The sequence below is a fragment of the Ictidomys tridecemlineatus genome, chromosome 9, assembly GCF_052094955.1.
Source record: "Ictidomys tridecemlineatus isolate mIctTri1 chromosome 9, mIctTri1.hap1, whole genome shotgun sequence".
Taxonomy (NCBI): Eukaryota; Metazoa; Chordata; class Mammalia; order Rodentia; family Sciuridae; genus Ictidomys; species Ictidomys tridecemlineatus.
In genome coordinates this window covers 2,225,965-2,250,504 of record NC_135485.1, presented here as the reverse complement: position 1 = coordinate 2,250,504, position 24,540 = coordinate 2,225,965, and the positions used below count along the sequence as shown (strand labels likewise).

The following is a 24,540-nucleotide window of genomic DNA, read 5'->3' as shown; positions in this document are numbered from 1 at the left end:
CCAGCACAGCTCAAAGTCCTCCATTCCCCACAGTGATTCACATCTTCCTAAGGAGGGAGGAGGATGCCCTCCTGGCCCACCATAAGCAAGCAAAAGAGTGACAGCTCAGACCACCCAGCCCTTCCTGCTGATCATGCCACCAGCACCAGCTTCTAAGAAAGAAGTAGTATTTGGTCAGAGGGCCTGAAGGGCCACTGAGAAAGGCAGGAAATGACACTCTCACCTGCTGAACACAAACAGTCGCCATTGTGGGTTCTCGGCTAAAGCAGGACTTCAGGTATCCAAGGATCTCTTCCACACACTGGAAAGAGCAGGTAAAGAATAAGTGACTTGCAGACAGAAACCAAAGACACACACAGCTGCCATTTAAATTGTGTCAACACAAGAGGAAAATCAGTGGGAAGTTTTCAGTTTATCACCTTGAACAGTCAAAAGTCCTGAAATAGAAACATGAAAATCATTCTTTCACACACTTATATATCCATCCATTCATCTGTGTTCAATGAACAGACATGGAGTATCTGCTGTCCACTCTGCATCCAGGGTCGGAATTCAGAAGAGTGCAAAGGAGTTGAAGCTCTAAATCTGCAGAGCAGCTGGATATATTTGGTTGAACATAGCACCTTGGAGCACACTGCTACGTGATTTACTACAAATAAGATCTCAAAGTATCTCATGGCAATTGACCAAAATAACTAAAATGACTGATTAAAAAAAAAAAAAGTATATATATAAAGAAGGAACAGAGTGCTGTCATCCTTCTCACAAGCTACTCTACCATCAAAAATGAGGCCTAAGGTACTAATCCTCCTGAAGAATCAAGAGGGCGGAGAAGAATGACTCTAAAAACACCATGGATCCAGACTTGCAGTTCCAATAGCATGATTCCTGGCTGCCCGATCAGCCTCGAGCCACAATTCCTGTCAGCTGCTGTCAATCAGCACCAAGCAGGCGGGAGTGCCTCTCTGCATTTGTGAGACAGAACTTTCTGTATTAAGAAGCAACAGAGCGGGCTAGGGTTGTGGCTCAGCAGTAGAGCACTCATCTAGTACCTGTGAGGCACTGGGTTTAATCCTCAGCACCACATAAAAATAAATAAATAAAATAAAGATATATATAAGGAACAGAGTACTGCTAGTATCTAATACACAAGTCAGGTATTTTCAGAAATTCTGATATGCTCATGTTCAAGGTTATACTTTCCAGGATTGAACCTGTTATATGCCCCTTTTTATTTTTCCTGCCTCATAGTGGATCTCATAAACACTAACAGAAAGAATTACAACCAGAGGCTTTTGGGTTGCAATTTGTCCTCAAGAACCTTCCTAGCAAATATGTATGGAATGATTAGTGGGCATAAGAAACTGAAGCAGGCACTGCAAACAGTGAGAATGGGTGCTGTTTCCGGCCTGAGAATTCCAGAGTGACAGGAACCAGCACCCTGTTGCAGACATTAACATCTAATGTAATACAGAGAGATATCCCCTTTCTGGCCAGAACAAGGTGAGAGGAAGTAGACTCATATTCCTACCTGAGACAAACAACTTTGAAAAATAAAGTCCAGATCAAAGATTTAGAGCTGCAGTTTTCAAGACACGGACATCAGGCCATGAAGGGCAGCAAGGCTGAGACGAGGGGCAAACAAGGTGAGCCTGCAGTTGTCCCAGATCATTGCCTTGAGAATTCCCAGGTCATCCACGAGGAAGATGGACAAAGCCAAGCCCAGAAAATCAAGACAAGGCAAAACCCAGAGTTCAAGGACACCCAAGTCCCCTATGACCCACAAGACAGAGTACTAGGAAGAGAGCAATACAGACAGATTCTGGAGGTCTGGGAGAGGTACCAAGGACTCCAGCGCTCAGCAGGAGAGCTCAGGGGCTGGAGGGCAACAGGAAGGACTCCAGCAATCGGTGCCTGTTTGTGAAGATACTACCCAAGTGCAGGTCCAAGAAAGAATCATCAGGAGTAGAGACAATGTCAGGGCTCACAAAGGACCAGAAATGGTCACTCTTTTCACTAGCCTGATGGTAAAACTCATCCTTTATGGAGCACTCAGGAAGTCCTAGCCTCTCCTGATAGAGGGGAATAATCAGTGCGCAGATTAAGCACAGCTCCAAAACATATGACCAATCCATTTTGCACTGGATTGGAAACAGAGACAACCGTTTCCATGCTATGTAACTGAATCCCAGAACAAACCTCACAGGACTTATGGGAAAACAAAAAGACCCCACGCCAACAGTAAAATTCACAATATCGGGCAACTAGTCAAAGATCAGCAGGTGTGCAAAGGGCAGGAAAGGCCAGTCTATAATGGAAAGTACTCAATCAACCAAAACCAACCTATAACAAACAAGATTTGAGAATTAGCAAAGCACATTAAACTATTACAACTGTATTCAAAATGTTTAGTAGTCAAAAGAGAAATAGGGAGACACAAGTCAAACTTCTAGAGATAAAAAATCCACAAAGTTAATGACGAAACATACACTTAACAAGATTTAAAGCAAATTAAACATCATAGAAGAAAAGCTAGAAGAAATCAAAAAGATACAGTAGAAACTACACAAAATAAAGAACAGAGGTTTAAAAACTGAAAGGAGCATCAGTAAGCTAGGGACAACTTTAAGCAACCAGATGTGCAGGTAATTAGAATGTCATGGGGGGAGGGTAGTGGTCCAAAAACAATATTGGAAGAAATAATAGCTCCCAATTTTCCAAACTTAGAAAACTATAAAACCCAAATTCAAGAAGCTCAACAAACCCAACCACAAAAAAACACAAGTTGTGCTGTTTCTTACATCAAGGCACATGACAATCAAACGCTGGGAAGCAGTATAGATTTTAAAGACAGAAAACAAGACATAGAGCAATATGGAGTTATATGAGAAAACGGGCATTATATATAATGCAAAGCACCCACCACACATTAAATTTCAATCATGTATAAAGAGGAGGACAGAATAAACAAGGTCAAGATGAAAGAAAAATAAAAGTTACTTGTCAATGACATGGAATTACTATTACTTTTTTCATTCCCAGTGTTGGTATTTAGAAAAACAAAATGAAACAACCCTGTGTTTACTCTAAAATCTCTCTTTGTCTTCTAATAACAAGCCAAGCTCACAGAAATCTGAAGCCTTGCTCAGGGGTCTGCTACCTGAGCGCCGCCTGCCCTCAGGCAGTCAGCGCAGACCCAGGCACACACAGCGGAAGCTCCAGCTGCCTCTCCCTCAGCAGTCACAACCTAGGCTGCCATTGCATATCTCAAGCTGACCAGGTGCCTCAAGTGTATGGTACCTTTGCAACTAACCCAGGATTATAGTGCAGCAGGAATGGATTTCAAACCTTGTCCAGATCACACGTCAGTGAAGAGGAAACCTCACAAAAGTGAGGCCCAGTGCCAAGAACCACCTTCAGAGGCTCCTTCCGCACCTACCTCACTAGAAAGCCTAGAGAGGGAAACTGCAGCCTGCAGAATAGACCTCCAAGTACAAACACCTTGGAGAAGCTGTAACTGGAGATAATAGAGGCCTCTGTGGAACAGCAAGGAAGATAAATGTACAAAAACAGGAAACCTTCATATGAAAGACACAGGGAAAAGATGCTGAATTCTCCAGTTCTTCTTGTCCCAAACACAATGATTTTCAGAACAGAAGTTTCTATATACACCTTTACCACACGTGCAGAACAGTAGCCCTGACTTTAGGAATATAAAGATCAACTCATGTCGCTCTTGATTAAAATGTGAACTGATAATTATTTACCTTTGAATCTTGGGATAATGCAGCATTTCATGAATTCACTATGTCGTTTCTATGGACGATTGCTACATACAAAGAAGCAGATCCAGAGAAGTTCAAAAACTACAGACTCTGGGTCCATGACTCAAGTATTCACCACAGAACCCTTATAACTTTCCCACATGCTTGAGCATTTTCATTATAAAGTGGTCGTATGTAGGGAGGGGGATTACTGCACTTGAAACCAAAGAACATGAACACTGGGCACATAGTGAAGGCCTGAGATCCCAGCGATTTGGGGGGCTAAAGCAGAAGGATCCCAATTTCAAGGACAACCTCAGCAACTTAGTGAGACCCCTTCTCAAAATAAAAATGAAAAGGGCTGGGGATGTGGTCAGGGGTTAAGTGCCTCTGGGTTCAATCCCCAGAATCAAAATGAGAACAAACAAACAAAACAAAACCAACCCAAAGAACACGTGTCCCCCAGCTCTGCTTCTTCCTAAGGTACAGAAAACCAGTCACACACTATCTTGAGTCTGTTCTTGCCCTTTTCCACCTGGCCAAATAAGAAAGGATTTTTTTTTTTTTTTAATTTTTAAGTTGTTGATAGACCTTTATTTTCTTTTAAACTTATATGTGGTGCTGAGAATAGAACCCAGTGCCTCACACATGCTAGGCAAGTGTGCTACCGATGAGCCCCAGCCCCAGCCCCAGAAAATAAAGGATTTTATCAGCACATTTTTAAGCCAAATTTTCTAGAATAAACTGGGTCTGAACCATTATACAGCACCAAACTAACATGCTGAAAACAAACATAAATTCTCCGCATGTCCTATCTGGGACAGCAGAGGGACCAGGAGCCTGACATGAGGATGTGGAGTTAGGGAAAGGTCCTTCCACACTGCTGCTGCTGCTTCCTAGACATGCCTGGAGTACTGGACCTCTTCCTGAGAAGCCCTAGCCCACGGGCACACATCAAGTGTACCAGCCACAGCTCAAGGAGAAAAAAGGAGACACAGACCTTCCCAATGTCCTGCAGTGTCGCCAGCTCTAGAATCTGAGAAAGAACATCCAGGGCTGAGCGCAGAAACCCCCCAAACTTCTCAGTGCTGTTCTGAAGATCCAAGGTGACCTTGGTAAGGCAGAAGGAGAGAGCACAGGGTTATTGGCATGGCTGCAATCTGATTATCTGTAACAGTGACACAAATGCCCTCTGCATAAGATGTTCCTGGCATGCAGTTCTTCACACTCCCAATCAAGGATACCTAGGTGCTTACTACTTTTGGCACTGGGCAAAAACCTTGGTAGGAAACTACTCTTTCAAATAGCTACATAAACACTGTTATTCTCCCAGTTATGCTGACACTACTGAAAGCAAAATTCTTGACCTTATGTCGTAAAGAGAAAAAAACTGTTAAATGCCCCTCATAACTAGTATCTGATATATACATATCAAGAAGTATAAAGTACAAAAGACCTATGCCATATTCATTGGGATCCCTGGCAGAAACCATTTCAAATATAGTTATTCAGTTTGGCTACCACAAAATATTAAATCAGTGTTGGAGTAAATTAAGTTTCTAAAAGATTGTGCTTAATTAAATTACACAGTAATTTCCTTATTTTATAGACTCAGAGGATGGGTCATGACCAAAAACATAATGTATAAAAAAACAAGGGTGTGAGGGGGACTGCGTATGAAAAATAAACACTACCAAAAACATTGATAGAATAGAATGTGCCCAGTGATATTAAAACTAACCACCCAAGATGGGCAAAGGCAGAGGAAGGAGGCAGGAGACAGACTCAGAGTGAAAACAGAGTGGATCTACCTTCTATACTTGCTGGGATAGCCTGAGTGGCTTTCAACAGGCCAGGGAAAGGAAGGGACATCCAGTAATGAGACCACTGAGGACAAGAGGAATGGGGTGATGTCATGCGAGGATAAGAGCTCAGGGAGGAAAGTCCCCTCTACTTGGCACAGCGATGCTTCCTCTCCAGAAATGGAAAGGGGAAAGGGAAGGGCCTAGGAACCTGGAGGGAGCAAGCCCTCAAGTAGACCTAGCTAGCCTCTGAGCAGAACAGGGCTGAAGGTGGCAGCCCCAGGAGTTCAGAGGAACAGCGGTCTTGTGGAGAACACAGGATTCAAGGAAAGGAACCAGGGCTGAGAAAGAGGGTGGGGTGGGGTGGGGGCACGACAGGCAAGCTATGCAGAACAGGGGAGAAGGTGCCTTGAGCTGTAGGAGGAGCCAAGGAGAGGAGAGTTGGTGACGTCTCCTAGCTGTAAGCACTGATCATCTGAAACACCTGGGTTTTGCTCAACACAAACCAGGTGCTTTTCTTCTGTTTGGAGCTCTGCTTCACATTAGGCAGACAGCACAATGCTGCACTTTCAAGTGAGCCTCACAGAGGGACAGGGCACAGGAAGCCTGCACAGGGATCCCTCTACACTCTGTCAGGGCCACTTGCCCTGTAACCCGGTTGTGTGTCCTCAAGACCTCACTGTGCCGAGCCTATGCTGTGAGTACACCTGCATGCTGAGTCCAGGAATCCTCCTGGTATATCTGAATGTGTGGGGAGGTCTAGAAAAGCCCAGGTGCAACAGCCTCAAACCAGGAAAGATCATTTTGCTAATGTGAAACCAAAAAATATTTATAAAGCTACCAAGCTATTATAAACCACAATACGAACGTGAACAGTCACCAGAAACACGCACAGGTGCATGCATATTTGAGCAAGCAACAGAGGCCCACACCTTGTAGTTGGCATGTGTAGCTTTCAGGACGTCGTGCAATTTGAGGTACGAGGGGAGATGGTAGAAACTCCCCAAGGAGGAGGATTTACTTGCTGTGACAGGCCCCGAGGTGTCGGATTGTCGTGAGGCTAAAATAACAGAAAATAAACATTCAGACCAAAAGGAAAATACCAACTGACAATAAAGACTTTTAAATGTATTCTAGTAGAAACAAATTCAAAACTTTCCTTGAACTTTTTGGTTAATAAGATATAAGGAGAAACTGACTAGTACACAGAAGCAGAACCTGAGACCTAAAAAAACAACATAAAATAATAATAGGAGTGATACTGATGTTATGCTGCTGCTGCTGCTGCCTGCTTTATAAGGCATGGGTCTGCCAGCTGCACGGCTGCTGCCTATCCAGGGCCCTCCCACCTATAAGGCTCCTTGGAGAACACAGAGCTAACCCCAGGCAACTCAGTCATCAGCCCCTTAAGCAATCAAACAGGCTGACATGTTTTGAAAACTATAAAGAGCACAAACATTATCATTAAATTAATGTTAATGTTAAAGGGTAAAGCGCCATATACAACTGTCTCTACTACAGTTTTAAGGACTTCTGACGTGGAGTGCTTGATTCATTTAATTCATCAGCAAGATGACTACATGCTGATAGTTGTGTACATGTGCAGTCCGCAGCTTTTAAAAAAGTCTCTTTCTGGTGTACTTGAGTCAATCCTTAGAAAAGAGCATCTTTTTGTGTGCATATACAAATATGTAACAACAAATCTCACCATTATGTACAACTATAATGCACAATTTAAAATATGGAACAAAAAAGACAGAAGGCCAAAAAAAAAAGGGGGGGGCATCTTTTTAGAAGCCTTAGTATGTTGGTCAAAGGATATAAATTTCATTTTAGATAGAGGAATAAGTTCAAGAGACCTACTACTGAACAATACAGTTACTACAGTTAGTAACAATGCTACTGTGTACCCAAAAATGCTCCACAAAACAAGGTAAGTACATGAAGTAATAAATGCACATGTAAATCAGCCACTCCTGTGTGTATGTGCGTATCACAAGACCACTCTGGAACACAGCGGCGGGTGGAAAGCATGTGGCTGGAGCTGGGTGCAGAGACAACAGATACCTCCTGCTCTGCCCTCCCTTATCCCTGACAAGGTCCCCAGTAAGAGCAGCGAGGGCAGTTGGAATTCAGTACGTATAGTCACATCAAACTTCCAGGGCTCTGTTCTGACATTTCCTCATCTGTAGAAGCCCCTCTAACACCTGTGAATTTTTTGTGTTCCTCCAACTCAGATGACTTTTTCCCCACTGCCTCTCTTAAGTGCTTCCAAACTCAAACGTTCCATTTCTGGCTTCAGAATTCCTGCCAATCAATCTCCCCATCCCTATTCTCAGCCATTCACGCTATCTCCCTCACTGAAAATCAGGAGTCCTCATCTGCAGAGCACCCCTTTCCTTCAAAGAGAGGGCAGAAGGGAGGACACACAGGAGAGCAGGCCCTGTGCCCTGGCCAGCTGCCTGCAGGTGTAGTGAATGTGCTTCAGCAAGATGCTTAGAGACCCTTAAGACCAAAGGTGGTCTGCAGACATTCAGTAACTGGTGTGTACAACTGAAGTCACTCCCAGGGAAGGCTTCTCTGACTCTACTCCCATTACTTGATTTCCATAAAGCACCAAGTGCCAAGCTGGGCTCTCGACTCCGAAGGCAGCATGAGCTCACGCGCTGCACGACACACAGCAGCCCGTTCTCCCCGGCAGCTTCCTACCTGCACTGGACTCACTGCTTTTCTTGGGACTCAGTGGAGCAGATGCTTGTTCTCCTGGTTCCTTCTCCTTTCCCTTTCGTCGAATGGGACTTAGAGAAGGGGGATTTGTTAGAGAAGGCAAGGCTGCCTAAAGTAGAAAACAAAAACAAGACCCAAGTGGCAAATACAGAAAATCGAAGACTACAATATGTGGTTTTACTGTGTGTTGAAAAGCACTAACCCATGCAATTCACTGTGCTCTCTGAACCCATTTTTACAGAGCCTAGCCACTGTACGTACCCTGTCCCACACCACAACCATAGCAGGTACAGCCCAGATGGGCTGGAGATGGACAGGTCCCTCAGGGAGTCAGGAGGGCCTGAGGCTGTTAGAGCCCCCAAGGAGACTTGTTGCCACAATGGGAATGTTCCATGTCTGGATCAGCCAGGATATTATCCACTTAACCACCTGTGACTCTTGAGCCCTCAGAATTTGTCTAGTGTGACTTAGGGGCTGAGTTTCCAGCTTGTTAAATTTTTTTTAAGCTCAAAGATGTCTGTGAGCAGAGGGGAAGAGTTATGACAGCTCTGATGCATGTCCGGGGAGAGCACATGTGCACCAGCCCTAGGAGAGAAACTTAAAGGTGGGCAACAAACACTGGACCACAGTTTTAGGGAGGGATGGAGGAAATCTGAAGCCACTAGGGAGCAGACTAGAGAGAAGGCTTAGATGGGGAAGGGGGTCTCTGGAGTCCACAGAGGGGAGAAGAGACAGGGCTAGGGAAGTGCCCTAGAGATTTAAAGACATGACCCTGGCAGGAAGAATGTTCCAGAGGGTGGTGAAAGAAATCAGAACAGAAAGGATTAAAGAAGGGATGGCTGAAGAGGGGGCAGAGTCCAGACACACAGGACCAAAGAAGAAGAGCTTGTGATGATAGGAGACAGAGCTATAGACAGGCAAGCATGAAGCTATATGAGAGGCTTAAGGATGAAAAGAATCAAGACACACCAAGAGCCTAGGCAGGGGCAGGCTTCTCCACCAGACCACAGGAGCTGATGGGGAGGAACAGAGCCCTTGTTCTGATGCTGAATGTACTGGCAGGATGGGACCAATTTTGTTTACTTAGAGCAAAAGAGAATAAGGAACAGACTTCTAAAGAAAGGTGGCCCAGAGACCCACAACTATGAGAACTGGAGTACACCAGCCGTCCTGGGGAAGAAGTTACCTTGATTGCTGGCCCAGGAGCCACATCATCCAACACATGGGCACAGATATTGATCACCTTCAGCAGGTGAGAGAAAAGATGCTCCACCATGGGCACCAGGGTCCTGTCCCCCAGAGCAGGCCAGACTTCCTCCTGTCTGGTGGCTGCTGGGTTGGCTTCTTCTTCGGAGGTCCATGAACTTCTCAGAGATTTGGGGGCGCTGGCTGTGACACAGGTTCACATGTTACTTCCAACCTCCACGATATGAGAAAATTGCTTGGGGGACATATGTCATTAGACCCAGCTATGCTGAGACTCTGCTGGACTTCTGCACCTGATGTTCAATGGACTCCTCAAATTCAACATGCAAGTGACATGCCCCCCAAAATCTACGTTTCCAATTTCCACATCCTCACAACAAAGGTTCAGTTGGAGACCAAGGCCTTGTGATTCTGCCTCCTTCACCCTTTCAGTCTCCCCCTCCAATCCCAAAGACATTATCTATTTGGACTGTCTCTGGCCTGAAGTTCAACATCCATCTTGTAACCGAGTTCCCCGCCTCTTCCTGCAGCACTTACTCAGCCAGTGGAACAGCCTTCCTAATTCAAGACCTGGACTCTTAGTCCCTTTCATGAAACCAGTCAATGGCTTCCCAAAGCCAAGAGAACAACCCCTCCCCAATCCAGTTTTAGTGGACTCTGCCCTCCTCACTGGCCACATTTTCCTCTCTCATTTCCTCACATGACCATCTACAGTAACTTATCTTCCTCCCAATGTCGCATCTCCATGCCTCTGCATGTGCCAGATCCCATCTGGTGTGCCCTTTTCTGCCAGCCCATAAATCTGCACACAGAAGCTACTTACAGCCACTCGGTGCTGCCCCTGGCTTGTGTGCATAAATCCCTTCCAGTCTAATCAACTTGAGAATGGCACCCATACACCATACCTTCTTATGGCCCTCAGGCTTACAACAGTGCCTGGTACTGGTACCCACTAAAATGAAACTCAAGATGAGTTTACCACAGCCAGCCAAGGGGCTGGACTGGGAAAAGGATACCTTAAAATACCCAGCACAGAATGGCTGCTTATAAACACATTCATACAGCAACACCTAAAGTTGTAACAAGATATGCCTGTTAATGATTCACAAGATTTTTTTTCTTCCCTTATGTGTTTTCCACCAGTGGTACTCCTCATAAGGAAATCAGAAGCTAAAGTCCCAGAGTATCTCTTCCAATTTGGAATCAGTACCTGCAAGCAAGTTTCCGGCCAAAACCAAAGCATCTTGATGGGCTGAGAGATCCAAGGGGAACCAAGCTGAGGAGAGCAGGGTAAGCATCATGGTGGCCATCCCCACAGTGCAGCTCTTCCTGGACTCCTCAGAGGCACTCAGTGGGGGCACCCTGCAAGCAACACACAGACAAGGCCAAATAAGGGCATTGGCTCAGGCAAGGGCCTCGCACTCCAGGAGGAAGGCACTGCACAACACGCTAAACCAGCTCAGAAAGTCACTTCAGTTTTTTTTTCAGCATTTGAATTACCACATTTTACTCCTATGCCAAAGGTGCTCGGAAGTCAAGTCTAGTGCTGCACTTCTGATCAGAAACCGTAGCTGCTCAGTCACTAGTTCCCTTCTTCCCATGAAAGTCAAGTCATCACAAGAATGAGACCCACTTAAAGCAAATGTTAGCTGGCCCTATGTGACAGACAAGAAGTCTGCATCGCTTCCAAAGTGATAGGAGTCCCCACGGTCTCTCTCAGTCCTAGGAACACATGGAGCACACTCCCTAGTGCAGCAGGAGACCCAGCACTACTGCGCACTTGCTGGCAGGCCATATATGGAGGGAAAGGACTTTTAAATGAAAGTTGTTAAGGTAAGCACCACAGTTCCAAAGTATACCTCACAGCTCATCACAACTTCATGCGCTACCTGTGAGGGTTGGGGGGTACCAGGGCTTGAATCCAGGGTGCTTTACCACTGAGCTACACCCAGCCACTTTATTTTGAGATAGGGTCTCATAACTTGCGATCAACATGGCCTCAAATTTGCCATCCCCGTGCCTCAGTCTCCTGAGTTGTTAGGATTATAGGCATACATCATTGTACCCAGCCTTGATTTTTATTACACAGAGTAATTTTGGGAAGAATCAAACCAATTAAAAAAGGCTTGTCAGCTGTTTAGTTTCTTAGCTATTTTTTTAATATATATATATTTTTAGTTGTAAATGGACATAGTACCTTTATTTATTTTTATGTGGTGCTAAGGATCAAACCCAGTGCCTCATATGTGCAAGGTGCACACTCTACCACTGAGCCACAACCCTAGCCCCTTCTTAGTTATTTTTAAGAATAAAACAACACGACTATGGCAATATGTAAATCAATGGAAGTGTAACTGATGTGATTCTGCAATCTGTATACGGGCTAAAAATGGGAGTTCATAACCCACTTGAATCAAAGCGTGAAATATGACATATCAAGAACTATGTAATGCTTTGAACAACCAACAATAAAAAAAAGAATAAAACAGATATTTGCAAATTTGCATTTGTTTTTACACTGAAAATTTACTGTTAAACTATCCACACTACTATCACTTTTTCTTTTATCCCAAGTTTTAGTCCTTTTCTTTTTTGGTGCTGGATATTGAACCCAGGGTCTCATGCATAGTAAGAAGATAACTGATTATATTTTGGGAAATGGAGAGTCTCTTGCCTAAATATGAAAATTCCCTTAAATGAACCCAGAAATCACACTCTTGAATGCCTAGGATGCCTAAGAACATTTGGCATTCATTAGACTGACCACTAGTTCAGTATTTTCCAACAGCTCCTCTCACTAGTTTTCACAATAGGGCAAAAACAAGTATTCTCTCAGATACATTTCAAAAAAGCCAACTTAACAAAAACATTAAGAGAAAGAAAAAAAGTATTCCAGTAACTACAGCTGTAGCATGTAGTTGGAATAACTATATACAGAGGGAATACATACCCACAATGCCACCCTGAACTCCAGATGCAGGCCGGATAGGCCGTGGAAAGAAGACTCAAAGCTTCACAGCAGCCAAACTACAGAAGATACGAGTGAGAATGTTACACCCAACCACCTAGAGGGCTTGCCCTGCATAAAGATTACCAATCACGGGGAGAACACTGAGTCTGCAATAACCATCAGGCTGTTTAAGGGGCGGGAGGCAGGGGTGCAAATTAGACTTTAAAAAGACATACGGCTAGACCACTAAAATAGGAGTCTTACTACGGGCAGAGCATTTCCCAGGGAAGGGGGGCCAGAGGTGGTCAGTGCAGGCCTGGAGCTGCAGGGGAAGGTTGACTTTAGTTGACTTCAGTTGAAGCCAGTTGACTTTAGTCAATCTCTCCCACCAGACTGCAGAAATCAGCATGAGGTTTTTGCATCCCAAGCCTAGAACAGTGCTTGCTACACAGAAGCCACAACAAAATATATCAAGTGTATGATCCCTTTAACACATCTAGGTTTCAAAAGCAATTATTTACTTAGCAAGACAGAGGATTCCGTTGTCTGAGCTTTCAGTAATATCCAAGTATTTTTATCACATAAACAAAAAGGTTTATCCTACCAATCAGAAAATTAACATTACGTTTGTATAAGTGTTCTTTTTTTTAATAAGTTTTTTTAATATTTATTTTATTTATTTATTTTTATGTGGTGCTGAAACTCGAACCCAGCACCTCATGTATGCTAGGCAAACACTCTACTGCTGAGCCACAGCCCAAGCCCCAAATTGTTCTTTTTTATTATAAAAGTCATACTTGCTCATATTAGAAAATTTGGGACTCCTTGAAAAACATAAAGAAGAAAGTAAAACTCACCCACAGTCTGAAAACCTCATTTTGGCAACTTTTGCTAGTCACTTTCTGAGTACGTGAGAAGTGTATATTCATGAATAGTATTTTTCTTACCTCTAACCCAACCAAACATACCCACACACACAGTTTTTATGAGAAAGATAGACTTATCTTTCTCATAAAACATTATAATCCAGATTTTTATCTCTATACACTGTTAAAATTTCTCCAAAGCATAATGTTAAGAATTAAATCATAATAAAAAATTTGATCATTCCTGGATTTTTGGATATTAGAGATCTTTTTCAATTTTAGCATCATAAATAAAGATATAGTTAGCTATACAAAATATCTGTGTTGGCATTTCTGATTCTTTCCCCTTACTATATATAATCATTAAGTTAATTTTATTGGAGATATGGTAACCTTCTAATATATTATCACATTACCAATTCAGATTCTAGTGAGTTTTAATTTCATTTTTGTGTCTTCCTAAATTAGCTGATTATTATTATTTTTTTTAAACTGAGCATGTATTACTTCAACAATCAGAAACAAAGAGCTCTTCACCATTCCTGTTGGAACAAGCCAAGATTCCAGTGACAAAGCACAGTCCCTAAGAAGGCTCCATAGATGCTGAAGGTCTGACCCAGAGCCTCACCACTATGACCACAACTGATCACAACACGCTGGAAATAATTCCTTAGACCCATCTAAGAAAGAGACTCACTGTGAGCGCCCGTGTGGTTGAGGTGATGAGCTCGTGAGACACTGCAGCAATCACTCTTGAGAGGTTTCCTTCCAGAGTGACGTCTGTTATGTTTGGCAATAAGCTATAGCCTCTATAGAGTCTATAAAGAAAAAAAGAAGAGATTTGAGATCCATCATTAAAGCATGTGGTATTTTTCAAGGTCTAATGTCACTTAAAACCTTTGAGATCAGATACCAAAGCTGAGAGTAAAGCTCAGGTGGTAGAGCACATTCCTAGCACGTGCAAGGACGTGGGTTCAATCCCTAACACTGTGAGAAATAAATGAAAATACAGTCTGGAAGAAGACAAAACTTTAAAAGACTCAACTTTAAAGTTAAGGAAAGACTAGAAATAAATCTGGTCATATATGGAAAGAAAGGCTGAGCACCCATCCGTACCCTCCAGGCACCTTTAGTGGTACCAGGGCTTGCGCTCCTCACAACTCACCTACCATCCAGCATCCCTCCCACTGGAGGTACCCAAAGCAACCCTGAGCCCAACATGGAAGAGATCCCCTTCTACACTACTGGGCCCCTCAGGCATTGTCTCCATGTTCCATCCGTGCCATCTATCCATTCCTGCCCTGCAAACTCTGCTTTCCCAATGGTTTAAATGAAGCCCACACAGGAATCACATAAGATTCACTTTCATGTCCCTCACAACCTTTTCCACACAACATTCAACAAGGAAACTGGAGAATCAGAGATTCTAACAGAGCAGGCAGTTGGGTGTGCTGGTAACCTGTCTGCCACACAGACACAGATGAGCACAGCTGGGTGCCCAGAGAAGAGCTCCTGTCTGCAATTGCATGACTTTTCAAAGCAGTAGCTGGCGACCATTTTATTGCCATGTTAGACCCATCTCTGTTGCCCTCTTGTATTCTTGTTCTGAAATAGCATTTAAAAAAAGCCTTTACTCAGAATTTTACTCAGCAATAAAGGAGAATAAAATCATGGCATTTGCAGATAAATGGATGGCATTGAAGAAGATAATGCTAAGTAAAGTTAGCCAATCCCAAAAAAACAAATGCCGATTGTTTTCTCTGATATAAGGAGGCTGACTCATAGTGGGGTAGGGAGAAGGAGCATGGGAGGAATAGATGGATTCTAGATAGGGAAGAGGGGTGGGAGGGAAAAGGACGGGGCAGGGGATTAGCAAGGACGGTGGAATGTGATGAACATCATTTTCCAAAGTACATGTATGAAGACCCAATTTGTCAACCTACTTTATATACAGAGATATAAAATTGTGGTATATATGCGTAATAAGAATTGTAATGCAAAAAAAAAAGTACATGTATAAAGACATGAATTGGTGTGAAATGAAAATACAGTCTGGAAGAAGACAAAACTTCTTTACATACAAAGATATGAAAAATTGTGCTCTATATGGGTAATAAGAATTGTAATGTATTCCGCTGTCGTGTATTTAGAAAAAATCAATTAAACAATAAATAAATAAAAATAGCCATTTACTCTAAGATTGCCAATTTTTTTTCTCTCTTTTTTTTAAAAATGTATGGTTAGTCTTCATTGGTTTTTGTTTTTTTTAAGAGAGGGGGGAGAGAGAGAGAGAGAGAGAGAGAGAGAGAGAGAGAGAGAGAGAATTTTTTAATATTTATTCTTTTAGTTATTGGCGGACACAACATCTTTGTATGTGGTGCTGAGGATCGAACCCGGGCCGCACACATGCCAGGCGAGCGCGCTACCGCTTGAGCCACATCCCCAGCCCAAGATTGCCAATTTCTTCAAAATCAAAGTCTCATACTACTTCCATTTGTCTTCAAGGAATATTTACACTGAGTCTTTTCAGAGACAGGAAAACACCTGCTCTGAGGTTAAAAAAGGACACTCTCTAAAAAGGAGACAGAAAACAGTCCAGAAACAAGCTCTGTGTTTGTTTTTTTAAGTGGTCTTTACACAAGAAAATACATTTACTTGGGAGTAATGACTTCAGATTTTGCTGAGTTCCACTAAGTGATCATTTTAACTAAGAAATCACTTGGTCAACTTAAAAAAAAAAAAAAAAAAACTCCAACAGAAAGAAGAGCATCATATAAAACGAACATTCAAAATAACACTTAAAAGACAGCTTAAAGGCACAGCACAATCACTTCTGCAGTCTTCGGAAGACACCTGCGCCATGGTCAACATGCTCCTGCAGTGCTCGCCTAGAAGGCGGGAGGGAGTCTATGTGGCTGGTGGACACGGCCCAGCTTGCACAACACAGGCCAAGAGGCAGCACCTCACTCCCTGAACCGGGGCCACCCCAAACAGAATGGTCACTTGGTACTAGCCTACCCACCTGAAGAATCACAGGAGTAACACTCTCTTCAGAGGGGACATCAATAAGTGAGAGTATTCAATGAACAAGCTTTCAGGTCACACGTGGGAACAACATACACATGTAGTAGTCAGCATGAGGGAGGCGATGCACTCATGACAAGAGACAAGCCTGTTGAAGTCACCACTGTGTGACTGGCAGGGCTTTGCCACAGAGGTGGCATGCCCGTCCTGAAAAGAGACAGGAGGTCTCCAAAGGCAGACCTGCTCCAGCATCCTGACCTAACCTATCTTCTTTAGGAAAGTTAGCACCTGCAGGTGACACCCCAGGAGGGTGCCAGGAGAGGCCTGCTCTGCCAATAAGCCTGGGGACAGAGGTACCTACCTGGTTATGGTGCTGACGGAGAAGTGAGATGGAGGCTGCGTCTCATGCATGAGGAGTTTCAGGTAAACACTGCTTTGATCTCTTGCCACGGCCACCACTGGATCAGCCTGTCCTTGGTCACATTTATAAAACAGCTTTGGGACAAGCCTACCGTGAAAGGAAGGCTGATATACTCAGAAGGCACGTGAGACTCACCCGAGGTCCCCAACCGCCCCCTCCCAGGGCTAAGCCTGAGCCGTGTCAGTAACAGAAACTCTGGTGCACAGGGCACAGCCTACTGCCAGGAGGCCATCTGAACTGAAGGTGACTTTTTTCCTTCTTAGTGTTATTCTCTATATTCCAAAATTTTAACAATGCAAATATATTACTTTTAAATTAGAAGATTAGTCTTTTTAAATTATCAATTGACTCAGGTTACCAAATCTTTTTTTTTTTCTTTTGTAGTTAAGAGGAGAAATGTTTAAAACAAGCTATGAGACTTGAAAATACTCCTTATCCCTCTGAGTTTCCCACTCTTCCCATTCTCTTACTATTTACACCTCAATTACAAGAGTGAAGAGATAAAGCACTGGCAAATACCTTACTAATGCTGCTGCGGCAACATGTCGCACCCGGGGGTCTTCATCCCCAAGCAAATAGATGACAACATTATTGAGCACTCGTTCTTGCAGTTTTAAAAGCTTTAGAGGTAATAAAAATAAACATAATCTCTGTATTTGACCAAATCTGAGGTATTTAGAAAGCGGGTGGGCAAGAACTCAAGATGACTAGTCTTAAATTCCCACCAGACAGTCACACTTTCATCAAGCATTCAGAGAAATTTCACACCACTCGGAGGCCCTGCCAGCACAGGTTCCTGGAAGGCAGGACAGTCTCACAAAACGAGCTGCTTACCCCTGTATAATGATGAGCCCCTCTGTGTAAGGCTTCTGCTTTTGCCTCCAAAAAGCTCACCAGCCTAACAAGAGAACATATCAACAGTGACACCAGCCACTCAGCAGCCACTCAGGGCCAGCCTGCACTGCTCTGCGGCCGGGCCTCAAAGCTGCACACGGGCCAGAGGAGCGCTCAGAACCAGCACTTCCTCAAAATGACAGGAGATGAATGAGACACATCCTGAGCCCTTTTTATTTCTTATTTAGAGACAGGCTCTCGAAAAGTTGCTTAGGGTCTTATTAAATTGCTGAGACTGGCTTTGAACTAGCAATCTTCTTGCCTCAGCTTCCCGAGCTATGGGGATTATACCAATTCAAATTAGTTTTTAATTGCAACAAAATGCAATCCAACAGCCTCTCTTATGTTCAGTATAATGAAAAACAGAAAATATATGGTTAAAAAAAAAGTTTAAGACAAGGGCTATAGCTCAGTGGAAGAGTGCTTGCCTGGCACATGTGAAGCACTGTGTTCAATCTTCAGCACCTCAGCACCCCAAAAAATAAATAAATAAATAAAATAAAGGTTTTGTGTCCATCTACAAACTGAAAACAAAAGTTTAAGACAAGGTGAGAAGATTCAGGGCTCTTACGCCCACTACCCATAACACCCAACTGAGACTACCAGAAACATCTGGTCTTCTGCCTGTATTTATTTATTTATTTTTGATTTTGTAAAAGCAAAAAGACAAAGAGCTAAAACACCTTGGAAAGGAGGACATCGCCGACTTCCACCTGACCGCCACAGACGTGGGACAGACAGGAGCTATAGCACCATCACTAACTACAGCAAGTGGCCCAGGACTTTCTACTCTCAAGTGAGCTTCTGAGCTTTCATACCTTACACCAAGGAACTCAATTCACTCACCTGAAGTCCATCTCTGCAAGAGTCTCCAAGAGCTCTGTTCTCACCAGCCAGTAGGAGCTACTCCTCAGCGCCAGCACATCGATGAGCAGCTGCAGCCCTAGGTCACTGTGGCTGCTGCTGCAGAGACTCATGATACAGAGCTGGAAGAAGTCATGGGGAGGACAGTGGGGTCAGCCACCAGCAGCCACACTGTTGCCCTTAAACAGCATCCCACACACCTGCCAGCTAGCTTTGTGGCTTTCAAAACAGAGAAGCAGGAGGCTCTTATAAATATTCATGGTACACATTTTACCTTAGTAAAATCAAGTTTAAAAGTATGTGTTCCTCTCACAGAATTTTGTTTCTTTCTTCTGCTCATTTTTTCCCACGTCATGGCCTCAACTCTCAAACAGCAATTTCAAGAATACTCATCATCGGTTATAAGGGACATGTACAACAGAATCCTACCATCTACTTACTTTGTTTTTGGCAGAGGGTACTGGGGATTGAATTCAGAGGCACTCAACCACTGAGCCACATCCCCAGCCCTATTTTGTATTTTAGTGTCTAACTGAGTTGCTTAGCGCCTCACCGTTGCTGAACTTCACTGTGGCTTTGAACTCACAATCCTCCTGCCTCAGCCTCCCAAGCCTCTGGGATTATAAATGTGCACCACAGCACCTGGGTCCTACCACCAACTTTCAACATAAACCTTAGGCTAGGTAAGGGCAAGGGCCCCACACCAAGGAGTACCCGGTGGAGGTTCCTGTGTTGTTCATTGCACAAGAGAACCACAGCAGAGCTTCTGTGGCCCCAAGACCTCTGAGTGTGTTGATTCCCAGCTAACAGTACAACTCTGCTGTCTATGCCTGACCTCTTCTGCTCAAAAGGAAACATGAGGGCTGGGGTTGTGGCTCAGTGGTAGAGTGCTTGCTTAGCATGTGCGATGTGCTGGATTCAATCCTCAGCACCACATAAAAATAAATAACTAAAATAAAGGTATTGAAAAAACAAAAAAAGGAAACATGGCTGACTCAGACTTGGCAAAATTGGAACAAAAGAAAAATTATTATCAGGCCATAAGATTTTTTTTAGAAGGGAGATTTTTTTCCCACACATTTGACCAACGCAGGGTGCTTCTCATTCTGACTTTTACTGGTTGATTTTTACCACTGTTGACTGTGAACTGTGATTTATGAGCCATAAAGTTCCCACATGCACTAAACTCAGGGACCAAGACTATCCATAGGGCTCACTTTGACTTCTGGCATTTTGTAGGCCTAAGACAGTATTTTTTTAATTGTACAGATCTTACATTTAATAATAGCAAGATATATTTCTAAATATACCCTCCCTTTAGGAGAAAGCATATTTTAAGGATTAAAATTTAAAGTTTATTAGGCTTTAACATGATTGGCAATGCCTTTTCTAAGGCTGAGTGATGGACACACACACTAACTATTGTTTACAACTTTAGAATGTGTGAGAATTTTTCCAACCAAGCTCCAGTTTTAACTATTAACAATGGTAAAATGTCCACCCATCAAAGGAATGGTTTACACAAAAGACTGTGCTCACCCTCACAGCAGTACAAGCCAACTTGCAAGTAACAGAAGACTGATCCTTCAAAGTTTTCCGCAGCAGAGGAATGCAGTCCACCAGAGAAAATTTATTTCCTGAGCAGAAGAACATGTGATAAACATCTTCACATGAACTTCACATGGCAGTGGAATTGGGAAAAGATTACTGGGAACTGGCAGTTACCTGTCAGGGTTCTAATGGTGCCCAGCCAGTCGCCCACATGGAAGCGGGACCTACTGAGGATAGAGCAGACGAGGGTCCCACAGAGAATGGCAGTGGCTCCTCTGACCTGCGGGTCTCCATGGTCGATGTAGTTCAGGATGTCTGACACATACTGTTCCTCTGTGGGGACAAATTGCCCGGTCACTGTACAACTTTCTACCAACCAGCAACCATCAACTTTCTACCTCAAACTAAAAGTTTAATTCTCAAAAAAGAAAAATAGTGGGGGCTTTACAAATCTGTAAGTAACTTGACTATAATAAACCTAAATGGCAAAAAACATTCTCGTGTTTAGGATTTTAGATTCATCATATTGCTGATACCTCCTCAATATAATAGATTTTCTGGATTATAATTCTAGGCTCTCAGATAACAACCAGTATTCCAAGATTTTTTTTTCAAAATAAAGATTAGAAAAATTTAAACTATTACACACTTACTTAGTGTAAATTCAAAAGCAAAATGTGCCATCTTGCCCATAGAAAAAGACACAGAGAAGGCAGGAGATAATTTCTACTACTCAATGACCACAGGACAGGAGACAGGGCCTGTTGCTGCCCTCGCTAGCCTCAGCTGGTCCCTGCTCATCTGTGAGTGTGAACGGCTGGCCAAAAAGAGTGTGACTCAGAACAATTTTGACAACGTAGTTTGTGCTTTAGGTATAAATCCAGTATGTACATAAATAGCTCTGATATTCCCAGACTTCAATTTTCTTGTTTCGTGTATTTCCATTGCAAACACAGCATCTAAAAGGAGTCCATGAAACTAGGACTATTACTATTTATGTGTCTATGGAAAGCTACAACACAGCTCACATGCACCAACTAACTTGAAACACTGCTCTAAAACTGAAAGTGCCATAACTGTCAGAAATAGTTTTAAAAATAGTGATACAATTTGAGGGAAAAAAGGAGAACTGTGAACGTACCAGGGCACTCTGTGATGTCGAGAGGTACTTTATACAGCTTGCTGAAGAAAGCCTCTGGATGAAGGGCTACAGCTGCCCCAACACAGCTGAGGGCCAGGGCCTTCACACTAACCCTTACGTCCCTGTCTGGAACCAGGGCTACAAAAAACAACAACAACAAAACCACAAGGGCCACCTTCAGCTTCTTCAAATCAACAAATCTGGACCCAATATGCTACCTGCCCCTCATTTCTTCCCTCCTCCTATGAGTGTATGGAAAGCAAAGCTCTCTCCAATAACGAGGTGAAAACTGGTCACCATGGTGACCTCTGAAACCCCAAGAATCTCACCTCTGCAACTGCCCTTCCATGCTTACCATTTTTTTCCCCAGTTAACAAAAATGAAGCAGAGAGAAGGCGGACACAATGGACCAGAGGGACAGAATCATCATCAGTGGACTGCCCTATGTCACCTTTGATTCGGCAAGGCTAGAACAGAGAAAGGGACATTTGTGTGCCTTACAACCAGAGAACCAATATCTTCAATCATTAGCTCATTCAACAAATAATTCCAGAACAGCAATCATGCCATATGCTGGGGACAGAGGTGCCCACATACATGAGAGGTCAGAGCCCCATGACATGGGTCATGGGTCTGTGGCTGAGGACTAGCAGGCAGGGACGGTGCCCTGGACATGAAGAAGCCAGGAGGCAGAAGTCACAAGGTTAGAAGGAACAGGCCTGGTACAAGGGGGACCTGGAAGGAACTGCTGGAGGATGCCCTTCTACTGGATGAGACTATGCTATGAAACACTCCCATTGCTACCAATTAACTAGGAAGACAGTAAAATTATATGTAAAAGATTAACAATATAAAAAGGGACATTTTCAACTGTGCAACAAAATGAAAACAAGAAATGTTACAAGGCCATGCATAGGCATCATCAAACGAACGGCCCAAGAAACCAGGCCAGTGCTCAGCACACAGCAGATGTGTCAGGGCAGGACTCTCCAGAGAGAATGAATCTGTGTAGTCCCTAGAGCAACAGAGAAGAAGGTAGCCTGGGGGGGTGGTCAGTGCCTAGAGACAGAAAGCAATCAACAGGAGCCAAGGCAGGTCAGTAGTACCCAGCTGCCTCCTGCCTAAGTAGCTCACCTTGTTTTCTTGATCAGCAGACTCAGCAGCTTCATCTCTTGATACAAACTTATCCACACTGCTGTCAGAAGGCTGTCTGCTGTGACCCATGCTTTCCAATAAATGACCTTGTTGAAGGGCTTCAAAAATAAAAAAATAAAGATTGACAAGCTTCCAATAAAGACACTCATGCACAGCTACACAATAATCACATAAAAGCACAATTTAGATCAAGAAAATATGATCATTCCTAAATGGGCCATTTTGATCTGCTGTTGACAATTCCAAAAACAAAGGTATCAAAAGGCTTGTTCTTAGAAGCAAGATGAAATTAAGAAGTCAAGGCTGAAAGCGAGAGCACTTCCTGTGCAGCACCTATGGCTGGCTCACCCAGAGAGGAGCCCCCGAAGGCTTCGGAGGCCTCGTCAGGAAGAGCCCCTGCAGCTTCCTCCTCATCCTCCTGCGGCAGTCCGAGCTGCATGCCCGAGGACTGGCTGTCAGCACCGTCTAACACCTAATGGAACAAAGGGGTCTGTGAGCGTTCTGAAGTGTGATCACTGAGGTGCCAGCCCTCCAATGCAGCAAGGCAAAAGCCACAAACAGCACAGGGCATGTGACACACACAAAACCAAGATCACGCAGTGCGCATCAACATATGTGTAGAAACCATCAAGAGTGTGCTGCACATCCACAACTGTATTTAAGCTTTATAACTCTGAAATTTCAAAAATATTCCAAACAAAAAACTTCTCTCATTGATAAAAAAACAAAAAACCCAATGAAAACTCATGTCTCTGAGAATAAATTTTATGGTAACTTAGAAATAAAGACAACACTTCTCAACAAAAATAAGTGCTATTGTTTAGCCATAAACTCGGATCATAATTCCATCCTGTTAAACATCTCATTTCCACTTGAAATCTTCTGTATGATTTATCTGAAAAAATGATCAATGGCTTCTAAGACGACTAGTAAATTATTATTGAAATGATTATACTACTGTATCATTTTTTTAAAAAACACTCAAATTCCTCATGAGAGAAAAAGGAAAAAAAAAATCAAGCTACCTACTCAAAAGCAATTAAGAAAGGTATTTCCTCTGCCTACCTCCTGAAGGCTGACCTCCCACAGGTTGAGCTAGTTAATAACATTCACTGCCCAGAAGGCAGTCTGCTGTGGAATGGAAGCACCACACATCCTCCATGCTTCACGTGCAGTGCCTCCTTCGTCTCCAAGAGACACAGTACCCATCAGCCTCACCTTCATGGAACAGAAAAGTGAGACACAGAAGGGATACAGGACTCTGGGCCACACAGCCAGAGCCAAGGCTCCTCCCAGCACAGGGAGTGTGTGCATCCTGGCTCACTTTTCTCTGAGGCACTTCCTGCCACCTGCCTATGCGGTTATTTATGTAATCTGATTGCTGGTTTATCATCTGTCCTCAGCATCTGAGCACTCTCTAGGAAAAGGGTGGGTAAATGATGGCCTAGGGATCAAACCTGGCGCAGGGCCTACTTTCAAATAGGGGTTTACTGGAAGACAGTGCAGCCTGATGTTTACATGCTGTCTGAGTCAGCTTTCACACTCAGCAGGAGAGATGAGAGAAGCTGAACTGGCCACAGAGCCCACACAGCCCACAACACCAACTGCCTTCTATCTGACCCCTTCTAGAAAGGTCTGACAACCCTTGCCCTGAATATCAGTCAAAGCAAAGAGGAGTTTCAGGCATTGGAGCTTAGACTTCACCCCCCACTTTTGGAACAATCCTAGAAAAGAGGTAATCAATGAATTTATCGTTTAAAAGATAAATTTAATTTAAAACAATTAAGAGATTAAACGATATGGAAGCACCTCATAAATTAGAAGAACCAGGCGATGGGTCACATATTAAGGGCAGACGCTTTGCTCCTTAAAGATCTGTGAGCTCAGAGATCCAAGTTGAAGGCACATCAGGACAATAAGCTGCTGGTGACAGCACAGGGGCAGGGGAGGCGACCAGCACTATTGTGGCCACATCTCAATGCATGCTCTACTTCTTATTTGTAATTCAGTGTTTTATATTCATTCCAGCATCTCATTTCTATTTTAGAAATATTCTGCATAATTTAAAATTTAGAGACAAGCTGAAAAATTCACACCATGTCCTTAATAAAATATACTCAATAGTAGTAAAACGTTTAATTACATAAACTTCTTAAAATTAAACCTGGGATGTAA

The 24,540-nt window shown here is 43.4% G+C and overlaps 1 protein-coding gene across 2 annotated transcripts in view; it reads right to left on the bottom strand.

The window, feature by feature from the left end:
- Htt (huntingtin) overlaps positions 1–24,540 on the bottom strand; it is a 133,959-nt gene that overhangs the window by 62,126 nt on the left and 47,293 nt on the right. For both annotated transcript variants that reach the window (XR_013425629.1, XM_005319002.5), the window contains exons 13-30: positions 22,714–22,837; positions 22,345–22,463; positions 21,566–21,677; positions 21,211–21,348; positions 20,244–20,402; positions 20,058–20,155; positions 18,501–18,640; positions 17,595–17,658; positions 17,280–17,380; positions 16,701–16,847; positions 14,013–14,133; positions 12,450–12,526; positions 10,710–10,861; positions 9,480–9,682; positions 8,276–8,402; positions 6,499–6,626; positions 4,765–4,875; positions 224–301 (exon numbers count right to left, since the gene is read on the bottom strand). Coding sequence is in view for 1 of the 2 variants with exons in the window: in XM_005319002.5 (XP_005319059.2) it covers positions 224–301; positions 4,765–4,875; positions 6,499–6,626; positions 8,276–8,402; positions 9,480–9,682; positions 10,710–10,861; positions 12,450–12,526; positions 14,013–14,133; positions 16,701–16,847; positions 17,280–17,380; positions 17,595–17,658; positions 18,501–18,640; positions 20,058–20,155; positions 20,244–20,402; positions 21,211–21,348; positions 21,566–21,677; positions 22,345–22,463; positions 22,714–22,837 (2,199 nt within the window). In the remaining variant the exon portion in view is untranslated. The remainder of the gene's footprint in view (positions 1–223; positions 302–4,764; positions 4,876–6,498; positions 6,627–8,275; positions 8,403–9,479; positions 9,683–10,709; positions 10,862–12,449; positions 12,527–14,012; positions 14,134–16,700; positions 16,848–17,279; positions 17,381–17,594; positions 17,659–18,500; positions 18,641–20,057; positions 20,156–20,243; positions 20,403–21,210; positions 21,349–21,565; positions 21,678–22,344; positions 22,464–22,713; positions 22,838–24,540) is intronic.